At 44.4% G+C, this 22,011-nt stretch overlaps 1 protein-coding gene across 5 annotated transcripts in view; it reads left to right on the forward strand.

Annotated features, from left to right (window-relative positions):
* Positions 1 to 22,011, forward strand: part of ATP2B3 (ATPase plasma membrane Ca2+ transporting 3) — a 162,858-nt gene that overhangs the window by 45,761 nt on the left and 95,086 nt on the right. For all 5 annotated transcript variants that reach the window (XM_069943663.1, XM_069943659.1, XM_069943660.1 and 2 more), the window contains exons 2-3: positions 8,997 to 9,216; positions 13,578 to 13,914. In XM_069943663.1, coding sequence (XP_069799764.1) covers positions 13,713 to 13,914 — 202 coding nt within the window. In that variant the 5' untranslated portion in view covers positions 8,997 to 9,216; positions 13,578 to 13,712. The remainder of the gene's footprint in view (positions 1 to 8,996; positions 9,217 to 13,577; positions 13,915 to 22,011) is intronic.

Below are 22,011 nucleotides of genomic sequence, written 5' to 3' on the forward strand. Positions count from 1 at the left end.
CACACAATGTCCTAACGCTGCCCGATGTGGCATCCATAACATCTGGCAGCTATTGGTCATTGCTCGCAACACAATGCCATTGGCTGAAATGCAGCCCCAAACTTGCAGGGAGCCCCCATAACCCATCTGACGTATACCGGGGTAGCTGTTAGGTGGGGTTCCAGCTAGGTGGATGTTGGGTCACTTGGGCACTTGTCATTGTGGCCAGAAGTGGTATTGGAACCAACCCCTAGACACGGGCAGTGCGCTTAAGGTAAAAAAGTTAACCCAAGTGTAAGCTGTGGGTGCAGGTGCTTCAGACGCCTCAAAAATAGGAGAGAGTTTAATGCTTAACCAGAAGAACAGTTTACAGGTGAAAGAGGAAGAGAAGACTAGAGGTTGAGGTAGCTTGAGGAGTGAGTAGAGGGGCTGTCTTGGGGGCCTTATGCAAGCAGTAGTGTAATCTGCTGGGATGAGCTTGTAGAAGAAGTATAGTGACGGGAAGAATACCCGTACTCACGTTTAGATAGTGTGCTATCTGACAGCCTTCTGCCCAACTAGTTTATGGAGTGCCAAGCTGGGTAGTACAAGCCCCAGGCCTTTAGAACTGGGTGTACCAGACTTTCTGAGGCTTCCCAGAAGAGCTGTGCGTCGTCAGTAGGACACGTCAGCTTCCAGCTATTTGTCCTACTGGGGGTTAGTACCTAGCTTTGGCTACTGCCCTGAGAATAGGACAAGTAACCCTTCTGAGGTTTTAGCACTGCATACTGGAACAGGTTAGTGGCTTGGAAAAAATCACTGTCTTTGGCTGTGTCTTAGTCCCTGACAAGGGTCCTGGCCTAAGCCAGGCCCGGCTTCACTTCAGCAGGGTCTCACCCGCTCTGTCTCTGGTTCTGTCTCCTTCTCATACACTGACTAACAAAGACTCCCCCCACCAGGAACTGAACTCCCTTTTATAGCGGTAACTAAACTTCCCTATGATTGGTGGGGTTGTGGAAGAGAGGAGAGAGAAGTTTAAGAGGTAGGAAAGAGAGGGAAAGCATCTGCACCTGTAATTGGTTAAACAACAACATGACACAACAATAAACCCATAGTTTTCCTTCAGCTGTGCTTCAATAGAAAGACTTATTCAAAAGATAAAGAGTGACACCTAGTGGGGAAATGAGAATTAGCACCTTCATCCCCTCTAGTGCAATACCTAACAAAAACACATTACCCAGGTGGTATAAAGACTTTGTGGACCACCCGTACCGGGACACTACACATTGCTGTTGACTTATTACTATACCGCTTTCTAGACCTTACATGAACAAACCTTCTGTGATAGCCAAGTATTTCACTCATGAGTCCAGAGCTCCTGCTGCCATTTCTCTGCCTCCCAGCAGAGTTGAGTCTCTTTGCCATGTTTCCTTATTGGCTTTTTGGCTGAAATTCTTCCACTTCCGGACAGACTTCTCCAAACAGTAGTTCTATATATCTGGGTCCATTAGTTTATGCCAGTTCTGATGTATAAGCCAAAAATCTTTACCTTTGCCGTGGCAAATGCCAGGGGAGCATCTTAATAAATGAGCCCCCTTGTGTCTTGTTGCTTTGCTCAGCCTTGCCTTGGTGTATGACCTGCAACATGACACTGTCTTCCACAACATTAACCTTTGTGTCAGAGTTTTGCTGTTCCTCACCCAGTTTAAGCCTCATACACAGCAGTTTCTGTTTCAGGTAATGACTTTGTATCAGCTTACATATGATGATCATTATTGGTATAATTGGTTAATCCTACAAAATCCCAGAGGGTATGTTCTCACACGTTGGAGTTTCATTGCATTAAAGGAGAACTCCAGGCTGGAGTGATTTTCGGGAGGAGGAGGAGGAAAGAAGTAACAGTCTCTCACCTCACCCGGTGTAGCGCTGGTGCCTTTATCCTGCGGCTCCAGTCTCCCTGTCCTGGCCACTTCTGGGTCTGAGTGGTGACCTGGAATGTGAGGCCCGCTCAACCATTAAGCGGTTGAGGGAGGACCCTGCTATTACCACTGACTGGCTGAGTGGGCCTAACATGCCACATCCCAGGTCCTCACTCAGACCCAGAAGCGTCCAGGACCAGGGGTATACTGTATTTTTCTGGACAAAATAGCGCTACATTGGAATCTATGACAGACGTTTCTAATGGATCCTCCAATGTAGATATGCACAGGGCCTCACAATGTGAACTCGGGACACATGTCTAATTACTGTATGTAACAATGATGACGCAGTATACAGAAGGTCTACACATAGAACACATGTGGGGTGAAAGTTATTTTGCGGCACTTGAGCAGCTTGACTCGGCCTCCTGGACACTTGCACCCGCTGAATAAATTGTAAAACACATCTATAGCAATATGAGCTGACGCACTCATTTTACTTTTTTATAGACTTTTATGGGGCAGCCAACTACTAAACTACTACTACTTTAACAGCATTTTGTAATATGCTTTACAGCAAGTTCCATGAATCATAGGCTCAAGGACCTAGATAGGACCTGTCATATTAAGAGCAATGAACTACTTTACAGAGGTCATTCTACGGGGAGAAAGTTGTGGACAACAGCCATTGTGTGTGCCCCTGTTATGTATACTGGTATCACCTGTTACTGTGCTCCTGTCTGTGATGATAAGGAGGGCATTGCTGGGGAATAGGAAGACTCACACCAAAAATTTGTTAACGTGTTTTATGTAAAAACTTTTTCTGATGACACATTTCCTTTTAAGGGGTTGTGTACCAATTTTTTTTCTTTCAAATTAACTGGTGCCAGAAAGTGCCAGAGATGCGGAATTTACTTCTATTAAAACATCTCAAGTCTTCCAGTACTTATCAGCTGCTGTATGTCCTACAGAAAGTGGTGTATACTTAGCAGTCTGACACAGTTCTCTCTGCTTCCACCTCTGTCTATGTCCGGAACTGTCCAGAGCAGGAGAGGTTTTCTATGGGGATTTGCTCCTGCTCTGGACAGTTCCTAACATGGACAGAGGTGGCAGCAGAGAACACTGTGTCAGACTGGAGAGAATACATCACTTTCCACAGGACATGCAGCAGCTGATAAGTACTGGAAGACTGCAGATTTCTAAATAGAAGTAAATGACAAATCTGTATAACTTTCTGACACCAGTTTATTTTATTTATTTATTTATTTTACTGGAGTACTCCTTTAATAATCTATACTTCATTTCCTACAGCCTCCTCGCCCTCTTCTATTACTATGTGTATAAATGGGTGCTACTTGTTTTACTAGAATGTGAGAAAAACACAGGTCTCTATAAATAATGCTAGCCATGTTCTTGACCCTCATATGCCCCTCAGGGTTGTTGGTGGTGAAGATACCCAGGATGCTGCAGGGCACTGGTGGTGGGGAGGGTGCATGTAAAAGTGAATGGTGCGGGAGATCTGGGCCACTACTTGATGCCAGCAACGCAACCGGTGTCCATAGTGTTTGCCGGCTATGCAGAGGAAGACGTAAACGTTCCATGAATTATGAATGACGGATCGAATAAATATGTCATTCGGGTAGATACGCAGATTGGCATAGTAACAACACACTATACGGACGTCCTACGGGGATTGGTAGTCGCTTCTGAAGAACGTGTTAATAATATATGCAAATTTTTTGTCTTTCTTTTTCTCGCCACAAGAGAATCCAAAAAAGGAATTGATTGGATAATGGGAAGGATTGGAGCCGGCGGCTGGCTGCTCCGCTCATCTCATCCAGTCAATGCCCTTTCAGGCAAGGCTGCAGATGTACGCCGCCCTTCCTCCAATCGGACAGCTGGAGCTTCCTGGCTGGGAAGATTGCTGAGCTGGGAGTCAGCAAGTGTTTGGTGGAAGCATCATAAACAGTCAGATCTCCGAAAGAGCCGAGCTGCAGTGATGCTGTCACTAAAATATTAATAAGCCTTACTCTGTAGCCACTTCTCAGCGGGCATCAAACGTCCTTGTTGTGGAAGCTGCTGATGGACGCCGGCTGGGGGGGGGGGGGTGCACATTACACCAGGGGCACATTATTAGGACTAATGGCAGGAAGTTCTTATTCATTGATGGTTACAATGGGAATAGGAAGGGGGGGGGGCAGATGTCCGTTTACATCTCTTCTGCCAACTTGGTTTGTGTATTAATGACCCTGAGAACCCGTCTCATAGACACATCTGTCATGACAACGCGCCGCCTATCTGATTTCCTGCTTAGTTGGCATCCGGGAGGGTATGGCTTCCCTGACCCACAGGCTTGGCGGCAGAGGTCATCAGTCTGATACCAGGGATTATTACAGAGACCCTGGTAACAGGATAATCCCGGTGACCTTATATCCCTGACACATTGATTATTTCTTATCACAGTTTATCTGGATCTATTATATGTATATAATCCAAGGTAAACGGGTTGTGCAGGGTTAGAGAAATGGTACCATGCCTGTCTATGTCCAGAATTGTCGCAAGTGTTGGACTCAGGATTTTTGGGTCTAAAGGCCCTATTACACTAAATGATTATTAGATGTATTTGGCGATATCGGCCGATAATTGTCTCGTGTGATAGAAGACAACGGTCAGCCGATATGAATGATGTCGGCTGATCGTTGCTCTCGTTTGTCTTTCAACATGCCTACCAGGGGATTCCTCGGTACCTCACTGGGCCAGTCCGACCCTGGTTGGTGCTGAGGGCTGAGCTACAATACTATGCACAACTTGTGGAGAGGTTTAGCGCTGGTTTTAGAGGGAAGGAGCCATGTTTTTCTAAATCTTTTTGGGTCTTTTACTGTAGATGATAAGAATTTAGGTCTCAATACGCATCATACATGTGTCGGTTCAGACCAATGATTTTGGATGGACTCTTTGACCATTATATGGACTCCTCTCCCAATATCAGAAGGATTGTGTACGTTACATATCAATCATCCGAAAAGAGTGGTAGCACCTTACTCCCCCCACCCCACACAAAAACACTTTCCATTCTAAATACACGAATGCTGCCAGTCCCTGTGTATGAAGAGAGACAGCTGTTTGTTTTCTGCTGAAGGAAGATGGCTACAATAAGACTTCCCCACCAATTCCATGACTATCTACAAGTGCAAAACATAAAACCTGTAAGGAAGGTAAAACACAGCCCCTCCTATGTAACAGTGTAAAATGTTTATTCCCGTTCTTGTGTCGCGGTGCCACGTGTGATTACGTACCCAGGAGTCCATGCACCTGTTAGTCCTCTCTTGTAAGGGGCTGGCAGAGTCCTACACACGACGGTGCCACCATAGTTGGCACCAGTAATAAAGTTTCCTGGATGCCAGCTTACAGAAGGAGGAGGTGTCAGTCAGTGGGGGCCATTGTACTTGAGGCCTATGCTGCCGTGATGGTGACTGTGTCACTGAGCCTCAGTGTGGGTATATGGGGGTAGAGGTAAATCTATAGGAGACAGTGTTGGCTGCCAAATGATGTAAGGCTGTTCAGATCCTCATTGACACTGGTAAACAGAACTGATCAGGTCAGGTTTACATCTGTGCCGGAGCACCCACTTAGAAGTTCTATATATCAGTATATTATTATGGGGGCAGCCAGGACCTATACATAATAGACTGGATCTGACCCTATTTACTTCTATGGGAGAGTTGATTAGGCATGCTGTGTGAGCTGTGCAGAGGTCATTGTGGAGGGAGGGAGATTTAATCCCAGCCTATCTATATACTGGTGTGACCTTTCACTGTAATCTTGTCTGTGATGATAAGGAGGAGACTGCTGGAAAGTGATCTGTAGAGAACGGGAAGTGTCCAGAATGAAAACTGCAATATTTCAGGATAGGTAGGAGACAGATAGATAGATAGACAGATAGGAGAGAGATAGATAGATAATAGATAGAAGATAAATAGATAAAATATGTTTCACATAAAAAGTGGGGAAAACGCAGTAGCCAGGGTTAGAAAAACTTAGCTGTGTTCCTTCAGCAATAGCGCCACCCTTGTCCTCAGTTTATGTGTAGTATTGCAGCTCACTGAAGTGAATGGAATGGAGTTGTTAAACCGCACACAACCTGAGGGCAGACGTGGGGCTGTTTCTGGAAGAAGACAGCCCTTTATTTTTATTCCTGTCATTCCCTGTGTCTTAACAATACTGATCCATACAAGACCCCAATGGCGGTGGAGTTCCCCTTCCCAGTGCAGAAGAGATGAGGGGGAAAGGACCCTTTAAAGCCTGAAATAATGGGAGCCAAGGTTAAGGCGTGAAGTAGCAATAAGAAAGCTGTCCTTGCCGTTTGGGACTGTATAAAATATACAAAGGAGAAGCCTGATTAAATATGCATCTAATTCCTGGGCCTGGCAGTGCTGGGGGAATAGAGGGCTTAATGTACGGATTCTGGATATAGCGCACTGCTAATGTACACTCCATTATATAGAAGTGGGAGGTTTGAAATAATAATGAAGAGCAATAAAGCTGAATAATTGGATTTAATTGATGTTTGATAATCAGCGGAGCGGCGCGGTGCAGGCGCTGAGTGCCGGGAACGAGATGGCAACTGGTTTTACTATTATTGTCTTACTTTATGTATTTCATTTGGATCTTAATAAATGTATTATTAATACAGCATTATTAAATATGAAGAAGAAGCAGCAGCTTCATAAGGATGAGGAATACGGGTGATCTTATACGCCTCTCCATGTTATTATGGGAATGGAGGGCCCCCTTATGTCTGTATGAAAGTTAAAGGGGTTGAAAAAACATGGAGGGAGATTTATCAAACTTGGTGTGAAGTGAAACTGGCTTAGTTGCCTAGCAACCAATCAGATTCCACCTTTCATTTTCCAAAGAGTCTATGAGGAATGAAAGGTGGAATCTGATTGGTTGCTAGGGGCAACTGAGCCAGTTTCACTTTACACCATGTTTGATAAATCTCCCCCATGGTTTGTTCCAAAAATAGCATCACTCTTGCCCTCAGTTTGGGTTTGGTATTGCAGCTCTTTTCTATTAGAGTGAATGGAGCCTAATTGTAATACCGCACATGTCCTGAGGTCAGGGGTGGCGCGGTTTAAAAAAACAAAAACAATTATCTTTCTAATCTTGGATAACCCATGAAAGCTTCTTCAGTGGTTACCTACCATAGTGAAAGTGATTACAACTATGGGGGCCTATGCTAAGAGGGGGCTCAACACCAAACTGCAATTGAGATATATATATATATATATATATATATATATATATATATATATATATATATATACACATATATACACTCACCGGCCACTTTATTAGGTACACCATGCTAGTAACGGGTTGGACCCCCTTTTGCCTTCAGAACTGCCTCATTTCTTCGTGGCATAGATACAACAAGGTGCTGGAAGCTTCCTCAGAGATTTTGGTCTATATTGACATGATGGCATCACACAGTTGCCGCAGATTTGTCGGCTGCACATCCATGATGCGAATCTCCCGTTCCACCACATCCCAAAGATGCTCTATTGGATTGAGATCTGGTGACTGTGGAGGCCATTTGAGTACAGTGAACTCATTGTCATGTTCAAGAAACCAGTCTGAGATGATTCTAGCTTTATGACATGGCGCATTATCCTGCTGAAAGTAGCCATCAGATGTTGGGTACATTGTGGTCATAAAGGGATGGACATGGTCAGCAACAATACTCAGGTAGGCTGTGGCGTTGCAACGATGCTCAATTGGTACCAAGGGGCCCAAAGAGTGCCAAGAAAATATTCCCCACACCATGACACCACCACCACCAGCCTGAACCGTTGATACAAGGCAGGATGGATCCATGCTTTCATGTTGTTGACGCCAAATTCTGACCCTACCATCCGAATGTCGCAGCAGAAATCGAGACTCATCAGACCAGGCAACGTTTTTCCAATCTTCTACTGTCCAATTTCGATGAGCTTGTGCAAATTGTAGCCTCAGTTTCCTGTTCTTAGCTGAAAGGAGTGGCACCCGGTGTGGTCTTCTGCTGTTGTAGCCCATCTGCCTCAAAGTTGGACGTACTGTGCGTTCAGAGATGCTCTTCTGCCTACCTTGGTTGTAACGGTTGGCTATTTGAGTCATTGTTGCCTTTCTATCAGCTCGAACCAGTCTGCCCATTCTCCTCTGACCTCTGGCATCAACAAGGCATTTCCGCCCACAGAACTGCCGCTCACTGTTTTTTCTTTTTCGGACCATTCTCTGTAAACCCTAGAGATGGTTGTGCGTGAAAATCCCAGTAGATCAGCAGTTTCTGAAATACTCAGACCAGCCCTTCTGGCACCAACAACCATGCCACGTTCAAAGGCCCTCAAATCACCTTTCTTCCCCATACTGATGCTCGGTTTGAACTGCAGGAGATTGTCTTGACCATGTCTACATGCCTAAATGCACTGAGTTGCCGCCATGTGATTGGCTGATTAGAAATTAAGTGGTAACGTGCAGTTGGACAGGTGTACCTAATAAAGTGGCCGGTGAGTGTATATCATGAATTGGAGGTATGAAGTGGGTTAAAGGGATTATCCAGGATTAGAAAAAGCACAGCTACTTTCTTACAAAAACAGCGCCACCCATGTCCTCAGGTTGTGAGTGGTGTTACAATTCAGCTCCATACACTTCAATGGAACTAAGCTGCAATACCGCACACCCAAACCGAGAAAGGAGTGATGGTATTTCTGGAAGAAAGCGGCCATGTTTTTCTAATCCTGTTCAATTTCTTTAATATGATGGTCATTAAAGAGATTATCTCAATATTATAAGTGGTAGGTGATCTGATTAATAGGGGCCGATCACTGGGACCCCCATCTATCACAAGATAGAGTTCAAATAATAGTGCCAAGGGGCACCCTCAGTGGTAGTGACAACCACAAGGACTATCTAAAACAAGGAACCTGAGGACTGATGAAGGAGCACTGAGAGGGGCACCGGGAGAAGATGCATGGGGGCTTTATCAGGTCTAGCAGTTTTCTTATGTTGGACTGGTTTGAGATGTTATGGCACTGGCCCCTACGCCATTGATGCTGATGTGTCTAACCTTCTTTTGTGCAGGTTTTCTCAGTGCAGCGGAGACACAAGGTGTGCTTGCCCCTGACTGGGTCACAACATAAGTTTGCAACTGAAACTGGAAACAACAACGTCCATGGATTGGCCCCCTCACTCAGCTCGGACTCGCAGTGGTGCCTGTGACTGTTAGATGTGGCTGCATTTATGAATGAAATCCCCAGTGAACGTTGTGTTATGATGCCGTCTACAACAAGATCCTAAACAGGTACCTTGAAGCTCCTGGGTCCAAGTGCTAAACCCATAACAGCTATCCCCCCAGGGATGTAGTCTTCGGCCATGTTCTCATGGCGTAAGACACCGGCCGGGTCACCGAACGGCCGCTGTCAGAGAAGATCATCCTGGCCGGTACTGCAGTACTGGCCGGATGATCTGTTATTTTAGAACAACGGCTGTTATACTGAAATAATGGCCGTTATTTACTGTTATATGGCGGCCATCCACTCAATTTCAACATTGTGTGAACAGATCTTTTCTGTGTTTTTAATCAACTCCTGGTTTTGGTTGCAATACTGACTGAAATATACTGACTGAAATATACGTAGTGTGAACGCAGCCCAAGGGTGGATTCACACTACAGAATCCACCTGGATAAGTTCTGGCAGATTCCGTTGCTTGTACTGGCTCGCGGCGACGCACATCTCCGCCCGTGCCATAGACATCATTCTATGACTGGGCTGATTCTGCCGTCCACCGAAAGAATTGACATGTCAGTTCTTTTGGCGGAAGCCGAAATCCACCTGGCCATAGAATGGTGTCTATGGCACGGGTGGAGATGTGCACCGCCGCAAGCGGGTACGAGCGTAGGAATCCGCTGGAACTTATCCACTCAGATTCCGTAGTGTGAACCCACCCAAAGAATTGACATGTCAATTCTTTGGGCAAATTTTGTTAGAGTAATCCTATAGAAGTCAATGGGGGAATTGAAAAGGAAAGTTTCCTGCTTGAAATTTCCTCTTCAGCTCTGGTGGAATAGGCGCTGAATTTAAGCAGAATTCGAGTGGAATGCAAGTGGAAAGTGGAAATTCAAAGCAAATCCGCAACCGAAAATTCTGTGCATAAATTCCTCTGTGTGAAGAACAGATAGGAAATCCTATTGAACACAATAAGACATTGCTCTGTACATATTTTATGGGAGGAATTTCAAGCAGAATACTGGTAAAGTTAAGGGCAGATTCTGCTTGTAGATCCTCGCCTAGTTAACCTATCAGTAATGTCCCTGCTAGCCTAGTTAACCCCCCAGTCATGTCCCTGGTAGCCTAGTTAACCCCCCAGTGATGCCCCTGGTAGCCTAGTTAACCCCCCAGTGATGCCCCTGGTAGCCTAGTTAACCCCCCAGTGATGTCCCTGGTAGCCTAGTTACCCCCCCCCGTCATGTCCTTGGTAGCCTAGTTAACTCCCCAGTGATGTCCCTGGTAGCCTAGTTAACCCACCCCCCAGTCATGTCCTTGGTAGCCTAGTTAACTCCCAGTGCCTGTCCCAAATAAAAAAATAAACATCCCACTTACCTTTCCTCCGCTCCCACGCTGCCCAGGTCCTCTTCTCTCCCCTCTAGCCTGTGCCCGTCTTCTCCTGCAGGCGGCGCACGATGAAATTACGTCATTGCGCGCGGACATGTCAATTCTTCTGGCGGATTCTGCTGACAGAATCCCATTGAATTGAATTGAGCAGTAAGTTTGTGCTCTGAAATGTTTCTGCTCTGAAATTATTCAGCGCAAAATCAGCACGGAGTATGCGTAGAAATTCAGCGCGCAATCCACGTGGAATTGAAAAAAATGAATGAATTAGATTAAATGAAAAATTAATTTGCTCGGAGTTCTGCCAGACGTGATTCCAGGCGGAACACTTTCTTTGCGGATTCCGCACTTCCTGCCCGGAACACTTTTCTCACTGATTCAGCGCTTATTCCTCAGTGTGAACTGGCCCTAACTTTGTTAGAAGGTGAGTCTCTCACCCACCCCACAAGGACAAAGGTGCAGAAAAGCAGATTATGTTGGCAGAGTCAGGGATCACCGACCACCAGTTATTAAATGTAGGCACTGTTCTAAACCTGTTGACATTGCTGTCAGATAACAGAGGTGAGAGCACATGGGTTTCCCCTTTAAGTGCTCTGGGGGTCCTCCAGTGTTTATGTGCAACAATCCGGTCTAAGCGGTGTGTTATTTTAGCGTCTCTCTAAGGCAGGAGACGAGTTCCTCCACCGGAATACACACACATCAGCACTCTGTGCAGCAAGACGGACGCGGATTTGTTTATCTTTGGGGAAATTAAGTATAGACAGACAGTCATTAAGTTAAGGGGGAAATGATCATTCACAATTAACTTTGCTTGTAGGAAATCCTGGTAAAGTGCCTTCTATTTATGGTTCTCACCGGCGTGCTTGCCACCAATCACCATGCATCTGTTACTCTGTGGATATTCTAGCTGCTGGCGGCCTGGTGGAGGAGAACGTCAGCTGGTGTGAGGCTCCCAGTACATAGCGGCAATCAGTTCTGTGTAAGCAAAGGTCTGCTCGCCATGACTGAATAAAGACTATGTCGTGGTAACTCACAGAGCCCTGTTCACACAGCGCTGGACATTGAATAGTGTCGAACTGTTCTGGTTCGGTAACGTTCTCCGAAGCTGAACGCTCAGAATTTTACTCCTTGTGGCTGATGAAATTGGGTGCCGCCCTAGGAAGTCTTGGAAAATACGGATACAGCCTTTGGCATTTTTCCCTAGCTGCCTCAGGGCATCGAACTTCTCCAGACACCAGGAGTCAAATGCTGAGCGTTCAGGTTTGGAGAACGTTACCGAACCCAATCAGTCCACTCAAGTCTACCACTGCAACTTGTCAATGACTTGTAGGATCTTGATATGACATACCTAAGTATACACCCATATGAAAGTCTAACCTGGAAACCATCAGCAGGTTGGATCTCAAGCCAGGTTCACACAACATATGTTTTGTATACATCATGGCCGTTGTTGCAATTTGCAACAACGGCCGTGATATACACAAAACATACGTTGTATTGTGAATGAGTGGAATCCCGGCCGGAGCGTATACACATAGGGAGTCGTTTACGAAACGTCAACCCGAGGCATACGCCAGGGAGAAGGTGCAGATTTGCTACTTCTCCATGGCGTACGCCTTCCGGGGTGGGGGGGGCAAGACAAGGTGGGGAGGAGGCGTGGCCTCCTCCCGCGCCTCATTTATCATGATTTACGCCTGCTCGCAGGCATAAATCATGTTTCAAATCTACACCTGCTGGAAGCCCAAACCTGTGCCCGGTCGGCCGAATTCACTAAGAGGCGTGCGTCTCTTAGTGAATCTTGCCAGGAAAAAGGGGTCGGGGCCTAATATAAGAGCGGCATACTTGTACGCCGGTCTTCATAAATCCCCCCCATAGTATACAGTCCGGCTGTGATTCCATCCGGCTGCACGGATAACTGACATCCATTGAATAGTGGCCGCAGCGGTGGATTGGGATGCCGGCGCCCATGGGTGCGTCCACATCTGAATTCAGCAGAAATGAAGATCATCCCTGCAGTACCGCCCGGGATGATCTTCAGAAATACCGGCCATTTTGTGACCCGGTGTTATACTACGTGTGAACATGGCCTTAAGGTGTAAGTTTATTTAGTGATGACCAGTCCTCTATGGTCTGTAGTTTGTTAAAGCAGTTCCCCCACGGGGGAAATGAAGTATTACACCATGCCCATTCAAATCAATGGGTTATCTAATGGAGGTCAGGACTCATATCTCTCACTTGCATCTGCATCCTCCTTCTTCCCCAGTGCTCTATGGCTACCATCGCTATTGCATGCCTCTTCCTTGTAGGGATATACCATCACTTACATGTCCTCAATGCCTCTAGTGGCTCCGTACAACCCCATACAAGGCGTCTCATTGTCACATGAATGCGTGCTGCTCAGACAAGAGTAAGGTTCTCTATTGGACCATGGCATTACCAGGTCTGATATGCATCAATATCTTAATGTAAGGATGTCTGTTTAAGAGGAACTTTGTTGAAAATCTTTTTTTTTTTCTAAGTCAACTGGTTTAAGAAAGGTATATAGATTTGTAATTTACTTCTATTTAAACATCTCAACTCTTCCAGTACTTATCAGCTGATGTATGTCCTGCAGGAAGTGGTGTATTATTTCCAGTCTGACACAGTGTTCTCTGCTGCCACCTCTGTCCATGTCAGGAACTGTCCAGAGCAGTAGCAAATCACCATAGAAAACCTCTCCTGCTCTGGACAGTTCCTGTCTTGGACAGAGGTGGCAGTAGAGAGCACTGTGTCAGACTGGAAAGAATACACCTCTTTCTGCAGGACATACAGCAGCTGATAAGTACTGGAAGACTGGAGATTTTTAAATAGAAGTAAATTCCAAATCTATATAACTTTCTGAAACCTGTTAATGTAAAAGAAAGATTTCAGAGTACCCCTTTAAGGTGGACAATGGATTTTTAAAAAAATTATCTTCATGTCTGTAAGTAGCCAAATGCATTATATTATCTATATACAATATATATAGGAGACTTCAATAATACTAAGTCTACCCACTCCTTTGCTTTTCCAGGCCCATCATCTATCCGGCACACCCACTGATACCAAGCTTGCAGACTGTGGCGGCTAGTTTTGGAAAAACAAAATACACACACACTTACGCCAATACCTACGCTCCTAGGCCAGAAAATAACAACAGTTAATCAACATGGGAGATCTGAACAGCTCAGTGGATTTTTACCCAAAGAACCAGCGGAGAGAACAGAACCATGCCGGAGGTTTTGGCTGCACTTTGCAGGAGCTGCGCTCCCTCATGGAGTTGCGAGGAGCTGAGGCCATTCAAAAAATACAAGATAGTTATGGTGATGTCCATGGCCTGTGTAGGAGACTGAAGACTTCCCCCACTGAAGGTAATGTGTGTACCGAATCATGTGACCATCGGCTGTGACCAGAATTCATTTACAAAGTGTTCCGCATCAGCAATAACGGAGCTTTTTCTTATACTCTTCTTATTATTTACACAAAGATTCGCTATAACAATCGTTCGCTAGCGATAACTAGCGATTTTTTTGGTAGCTAGCGATTCTGAGGTTATTACATTCACTGATTACTGTTATGAACGATCATTTTTACATTGTTATATGGTCGCTAATCGTTCCTCAGGACGACCCACACAACAGTTTTTTTACTTATTACACAAGCAAAAATGCGAACGATCGGCGAACTACCAACGATAATTTTTCAACATGTTGAAAGACAAAAATGAATGTTTTTTTTCTTTGTCGTTTCATAGTTGGGTGTCATCACACGGACAGATATGATAGTTTTAGCAAATGTTTAAACGATAATCGTTCCATGTAATTGGAGCTTTACTAACCCTAAACCTGACCCCCCTTATACCCCCCCCCCTCCTTAGACTCGATCCATTAAATCAGTAAAGACTCCAGATTTGATCCTTTAAATAAATATGGACCCTAAACTTGACCCCCTAAATAATAGACTCCAGACTTTATCCCCTTAAATAAATACAGACCTGACCCAATAAATTAAATCAGACCTCTGACTTGACCCTCTAAATACATACAGACCCCAGACCTGACCCTCTAAATACATACAGACCCCAGACCTGACTCCTTAAATCAGGACCTTAATAAATGCAGACTCCAACCTGACCCCTTAAATAAATATAGACCCCAAAACTGACTCATTAAGCAGACCCTAAAAACTGACCTTAGACCTGACCCCCTATGTACATAGACACCAGACCTCACCCCCTTAATAAACAAAGATTTTTTTAACCTGAGCCCCTACATGAATATAGACTCCAGGCCTGATCTCCTAAATAAGTACAAGCTTGATCCCTTAGACCCCAAACCTGACATACAGACTCTAGACCTGAACCCCTAATATACACACCAAATATAAAGTGTCCCTGTCGTTATAACTTTCAAAATCTAAATCAACAGTAGATGTGATATAAAGCAAGTCTGCAATTTACATTCATTATTATTTTTGTTTTTGCTGTTATCATGCTGAAAAACAAAGCTGTACTTACCAGAAATCCAGGTCTAGTCTCCTGAAGGCAGATTTTCTGACTTGTGCTGGTTGTAAAAAACCAACTAAACACAGGAATAATGACATGTACATTTTAACCCCTTAACCCCTAGACGACCCTGGACGTCCAGTTACGTCATGGATGTCTGTCACCAGACAACCATAGACGTAACTGTACGTCATGAGTCTCTGGAGCTGGGCGTGCTTCATAGCAGGTGGGGGCCGGTTGCAGTCAGCAGCCGGGCATAGCAATGATCAGTTTATGCAATCTCATGATTGCATGTAAAAGTCTTCAGGGGGACGTAAAATGTGTGTAAAAAAAAAAAGGGAAAAAATGTTTTTACCCCCTCGCCTCTTCAGCCTGTTTTGCCCTTAATGCCCGGGGCCTATTTTGCAAATCTGACCTCTCTCTCTTTATGTAGTAATAACTCTGCGATGCTTTTAACTATTGCAGTTATTCTGAGATAGTTTTTTCGTGACATATTCTTCTTTATATGAGTGGTATACTTTGGTTGATACACTCACTAGTTTTTTTTTGTAAAGAACACATTTGCGCAAAAATTTGAAAAATTTACATTTCTTTATATTCAAAATTCTCTCCTAAGAAAGATAGTCATGCCACATGGATGCAACACCTGCAACATGTCTACTTTATGGTGATGTCATTTGGTGAACGTCCTTTTACATTTTAGGATGTTAGAGGACGTCGAAATTTTGTAGCGATTTTTCTAATTTTCATGAAAATTTTAAATTCTGATTTTATTAGGGACCAGTTCAGTTCTGAAGTGGATTTGTGGGGCCTGAATGTTAGTTACCCCCATAAATCTCTCCACTGTAAAGACCCCTCAAAGTATTCAACGTAACATTTCATAAGTTTATTAACCCTTTAGGTGTGTCACAGTTAGATGGGAAATTTGAAAATTTCATTTTTTTGGCATATATTTTATTTTAATCCATTTTTTTCTCTAACACAGCAAATACTGACTGAGAAATACCACTTACTATTCATTCCCCTTATTCCAGTGTTTCTAGAAACCCCCCATATGTGGCCGCATTGCCTCACCTGACTCAACCACAGGCCGCAGACATGACAGAGACCTGGGAAATTTTGGGGCCTTTTTTTATTTCAGTTTTTTTTTAGCCATTATACCATGTCACAGAGGCCTTGCGGTGCCAACATATTTGTGTAAGACAAGTTGACGTTTCCATCGGTACCATTCTGGGGGACATGTGACACCCTGATCATTTTTTATAAAATTTTTTATGAGGTGGTACGAATAAAAAACACAATGTAGCAGCTGTTTTTCACAATTTGTTTGTACGCCGTTTAATATATGAAACATATGACATGTTATTGTTATTTGTCAGGTCGGTACGATTGCAGCGATATCCATTTTATATAGCTTTTGTTACAGTTTATGGCATTTATACTATAAAAACTGTTTGTGTCTTGCATATTGTAAGAGCAGTAATATTTTTATTTTTTCGCCAATGGAGTTATGTGAGGGATTTTTTTTGTGGCATAAGCTGACGTTTTTAGTGGTACACCTATTGGGAACATGTGACGTTTTGATAGCTTTTAACTATATTTTTTAGGGGGCGGGATTAACAAAAAAAATTAATTTTGGTTACTTTTTAATTTATTTATTTATTTTGGCGGCTTTACTTGGTATAATTAATGTGACTGGTTAATAGACGGGGTCATTACGGACGCGGCTATACCAAATATATGTATCTCATTTATAGGGGATCATTGATAAAGGGGCATGGGGAATGTGTATATTTATTTATTTATATTTAATTAATTTAATTAATCGCAGATCGCTCACAGGGCTCCGGGGGGGTCGGAGGGAGCAGATCTCCCTCCGGATTCCCCATAGACGCTGCGGTCCCATGGACCCATGGCCTATGGGGTTAACTGCCAAGGGGATGTGTGAGACATCAGACCTGACCCCCTAATTACTGTACATACAGACCCACCCAAAAATAAAGCTGAATACAGATTTCTGGGCTCTTACACTACTACAGACTTTATAGACCTACCCATTAGCCACCCACCTGGCATAAGCTCCTGTAGAGATCATGTGACTTGTCTGTGAAGGTCCTTTAACAGCAATAGGACCTGCACACAGACGATCAGGTGACCTTTTGCAGGTGCCTCTTTCAGTTGCCATGCCACATGGCAGTATTGTCATGGTATATGAGCTTTTTTTACTGTATAGGATCCTATTAAAGTGATTACTATGATTATATTATTACAGTCCTTGACCTGAATGTACATACAGTACTCTAGCGTAATAAGCAGTATATTACAACGATCCACTACGAGTAATGAAAGCAGTGCATCTTATTACCAGGAATTGTCCATATTGCAGTATGGATAATGGCGCTGAGAGAGGCCGGGGCCATAGCAGAGAGTAAGCACAGCTCAGCTAGATCATAGATATGCAGTAAAATTGTGTTATAAATGACTGGTATAGAGAGAAGAGACAATGCTCTCCCCTGGGACCGTCATCAAGGGATGAGCACTGTCTATATAATTCAATGAGAACATCGGCAGAACGGATAGGAGCTGAGTAACAGTAAACGTGAAAGTGGAGTCAACAGGTCCCTATAGTGTCATGAAGCCGGTGTCGTGATGAAGTTGTCTCTCGCCGTCAATTTAATATTATATGGGAGGGACTGAGCAGCAGACGACTACTGGCTTTATCATTGTACATCCTAGGAAGCTAGGTCACAGTGTAGGGAGATGGAAATGTCGCCGTGTGTCCTGGGATGGCCTGTATGCTGAAGCAAGCAGAAGAACAGGAACACACGCTGCATAGGCATAAAATCACGTGGCCCCGTAGGAGGTGACCCAAGCTCTGATGGCTTTACAGTTTTATCCATCATTTCTTAATCTATCTATATGATTTCCTTCTGCACGACCATGTAGTTAGATAAGTTCTAGGGGGAGATAGCAGCGTATGAATCTACACAGCTGGAATTAAACGGGTTGTTGAGGGACAATTTTTGAAAAATAAACCATACTCACCTGCCCTTATCCCACCGCTTCCACAATTGTGACGTCACTTTGTCCTCAGTCCTCTGTGCTTCTTTTTTGTTTCCCATGACATTATGAACCTACAGGAACTGAATGCTCACAGATTGATTGCCTGAGTATACAGTGGCTGCAAGGGGAAGTGAGCACTATAAACTATACTCACCTGCCCCTATCCCACCGCTTCCACAATTGTGACATCACTTTGTCCTCAGTCCTCTGTGCTTCTTTTTTGTTTCCCATGACATTATGAACCTACAGGAACTGAATGCTCACAGATTGATTGCCTGAGTATACAGTGGCTGCAAGGGGAAGTGAGCACTATAAACTATACTCACCTGCCCCTATCCCACCGCTGCCACAATTGTGACGTCACTTTGTCCTCAGTCCTCTGTGCTTCTTTTTTGTTTCCCATGACATTATGAACCTACAGGAACTGAATGCTCACAGATTGATTGCCTGAGTATACAGTGGCTGCAAGGGGAAGTGAGCACTATAAACTATACTCACCTGCCCCTATCCCACCGCTGCCACAATTGTGACGTCACTTTGTCCTCAGTCCTCTGTGCTTCTTTTTTGTTTCCCATGACATTATGAACCTACAGGAACTGAATGCTCACAGATTGATTGCCTGAGTATACAGTGGCTGCAAGGGGAAGTGAGCACTATAAATCATACTCACCTGTCCCTATCCCACCGCTGCCACAATTGTGACGTCACTTTGTCCTCAGTCCTCTTTGCTTCTTTTTTGTTTCCCATGACGTTATGAACCTACAGGAACTGAATGATCACAGATTAATTGCCTGAGTATACAGTGGCTGCAAGGGGAAGTGAGCACTGTCAGGGATCAGGGCAAGTGAGTATGGGTTTTTAATTGGAAATAAAAGAGTCCATCCATAGACAATCCTATAAAATCCAGTTGGAGTTGTAAAAATAGATATGCAGTGGCTTCTGCTGGCAAATGCAGGAGAAGCAGTTGCCGGGTCCCGTTTGACAATAGGCCCCATAGCTGTTGCATGTTATACCTCTGTTTTTGGAAGTGTAGTGGATTGGCTCACTTTATTGTGGTATATTGCTATTTTAGGTTTAACACTGTTATTGTGCACGTAGGTGGCCACATCTGACCTAGAAAGTCCCTCAGTATTAGCTACTAGACTTGTGGAAGATGGTGATACCATTTGTCATATTGGAGAACCACACCAGCTAATGGCGCTGGTCATGAAGACACATACGTCTCTTTGTTTCCAATAAACATTGCACTAAAAAAGAGAAGGTGACAGGGACACTGAAACACCTCTCCGTATTATGGGGGAGATTTATCAAACATGGTGTAAAGTGAAACTGGCTCAGTTGCCCCTAGCAACCAATCAGATTCCACCTTTCATTCCTCACAGACTTTTTGGAAAATGAAAGGTGGGATCTGATTGGTTGCTAGGGGCAACTGAGCCAGTTTCACTTTACACCATGTTTGATAAATCTCCCCCATATGTGTACAAGTCAGCGAGAAAAGCCCTGGCAGCCTAACAGCAAGGTCTGGCCACCATTGCCCTGTAGACCCCCAGACACGAGGCTATATGTACCGAGGCTATCACAGTAGACATGCATGTGACCTCTTTCTGCATGGTTTTACTCTCCTATACATATGCTATGCTGAGTTTATGTCTGTATCCAGAATACCTAAACCAGACTCTGATAAACCATCAAAACACATTTATTACTCCAATTCATATTTTATTCATGAAAACATTTCATAATTCCAAGATCCATAAACTCAAACAGTAAGACAAAAGGCATTTAAAACCAAGATGGAGGTTTACAATTCATAAATATTTCACATGATATCAACAATAAAAAAGAAGTTCATGCCCTCTACCTAGTCATACATCTGCAGCTTGTCAAGAGAGCTGACCATCCTCCAACCTTTTCAGCTATCCTTGAGTCTGTCTGACCACATTCTAGCCTCCTCGACCAGTTTGTCCGACCACCTCCCAGTCTCAACAAATACTATTCAGTCTTTCCAATCACTCTCTAGCCTTTTGGATCACTCTCCAGCCTGTTCAACTATGCTCAAATCTGCCCATCTACCCTCCAGTCTTTCTGGCCACAATCCAGTTTCCCTTACCTCCAGTCTGTTCCCAAATGTGCTACAGTCTGTCCAATAATCTTCCAGTTTGTCTGACCACCCGTCTGTCCAGTAATCTTACAATCTGACCCCCCCAGCTTGTCCAAACACCCTCTTTACTATCCAGTTCTTCGAGTTACCGTCTGACCTTCCAGTTTCTCCAGTCTGTCTGACCACCCTCCAGTCTGTCTAATCACCTATCAGTCTGCTTGACCACCCTTCAGTCTGTCCAACCACCCTTCAGTCTGTCTGATCAACCTCTACTCTGACCACCCTTCAGTCTGTCCAACCACCCTTCAGTCTGTCTGATCAACCTCTACTCTGAGCACCCTCCAGTCTGTCCAACCACCCTTCAGTCTGTCTGATCAACCTCTAGCCTGTTTGACCACCCTCTTTCTGACCACCCTCCATTCTTTCTGACCACCCTCCACTCTGTCTGATCAACCTCTAGTCTGACCACCCTCCAGTCTGTCTAACCACCCTTCAGTCTGTCTGATCAACCTCTAGTCTGACCACCCTCCAGTCTGTCTAACCACCCTTCAGTCTGTCTGATCAACCTCTAGCCTGTTTGACCACCCTCTTTCTGACCACCCTCCATTCTTTCTGACCACCCTCCACTCTGTCTGATCAACCTCTAGTCTGACCACCCTCCAGTCTGTCTAACCACCCTCCATTCTGTCTGACCACCCTCCATTCTTTCTGACCACCCTCCAATCTGTCTGATCAACCTCTAGTCTGACCACCCTCCAGTCTGTCTGACCACTCTCCATTTTGTCTGACCACCCTCTAGTCTGTCTAACCACTTTCCAGTCTGTCTGACCACCCTCTAGTCTGTATTACCGCTCTCCAGTCTGTCTGACCACCCTCTAGTCTGTCTATCCACTCTCCAGTCTGTCTGACCACCCTTAACTTGTCCCCCCCTCCAACCTGCCCACACAAAGCTTCTCAACATCATTAGCAGCTGGACTAGAGATTATGTTCTCAGGTTATACAAAGTCTTTGATATTGTTACCTTCCAATTACAGATGGGGAGTGTTTTGTTTATTTAGCAGATCCCTTTGAAATATAAACTATATTGTCGAAAGCCTCGATTCCTAGACCCAGAAATAAGTGTATTCTTTGATGTAGCACATCTATTACATTGACCTATTTACTGTCTCCAATTCCTGAGGGTAGTCTCAGGTTTTGAACATTTTCCTCTAAAATAACTGCTGTGTCTCTATAATGATCCAGAGTATAATAATACTCCTCTGAAGGTGGCCAAAGATATGCCAAAAAACGAGGCTGATCCAACCGATAATGAGCGGCCAGAGCCAAATGTGATGCAGCCATGATGACATCCATCTGAAATGTTATTGGCCCGGCTTACACATCTCATTTGGGATTTGCTATCCTCACAATTTCATAGCTTTCAAAGCTTTTTTTCAGTAGGGAAGCCATTTTTCTATAATTCAACAAAAATTTAAATACCTTGTCCCTCCTCCCCCGCTGCCGTATACTCGGCCTTCTGCATGCCTTTAGCCTTTTTCACCGATGTTAATAAATTCCTATACACACAATAAGGCCAGTATTGGTGGTCACCAGTAGTGTTGAGTGAACTTGCTGAACTGTTCGGGTTCGGAAACTTTCTCCGACATTTGACTCTCAGCGGCTGGAGAAGTCTGATGCCACTCTAGGCCTGCCAGAAAAACATGTTTTCCAGGGCTCCCTATTGCGGCATTCAACTTCTCCAGCCACCAGGATTTAAATGTCGAAGAACCATTCTGAAACCAAACAGTGCATCAAGTTTGC

The sequence above is a fragment of the Dendropsophus ebraccatus genome, chromosome 10 (genome assembly GCF_027789765.1).
Source record: "Dendropsophus ebraccatus isolate aDenEbr1 chromosome 10, aDenEbr1.pat, whole genome shotgun sequence".
NCBI classification, from domain to species: Eukaryota; Metazoa; Chordata; class Amphibia; order Anura; family Hylidae; genus Dendropsophus; species Dendropsophus ebraccatus.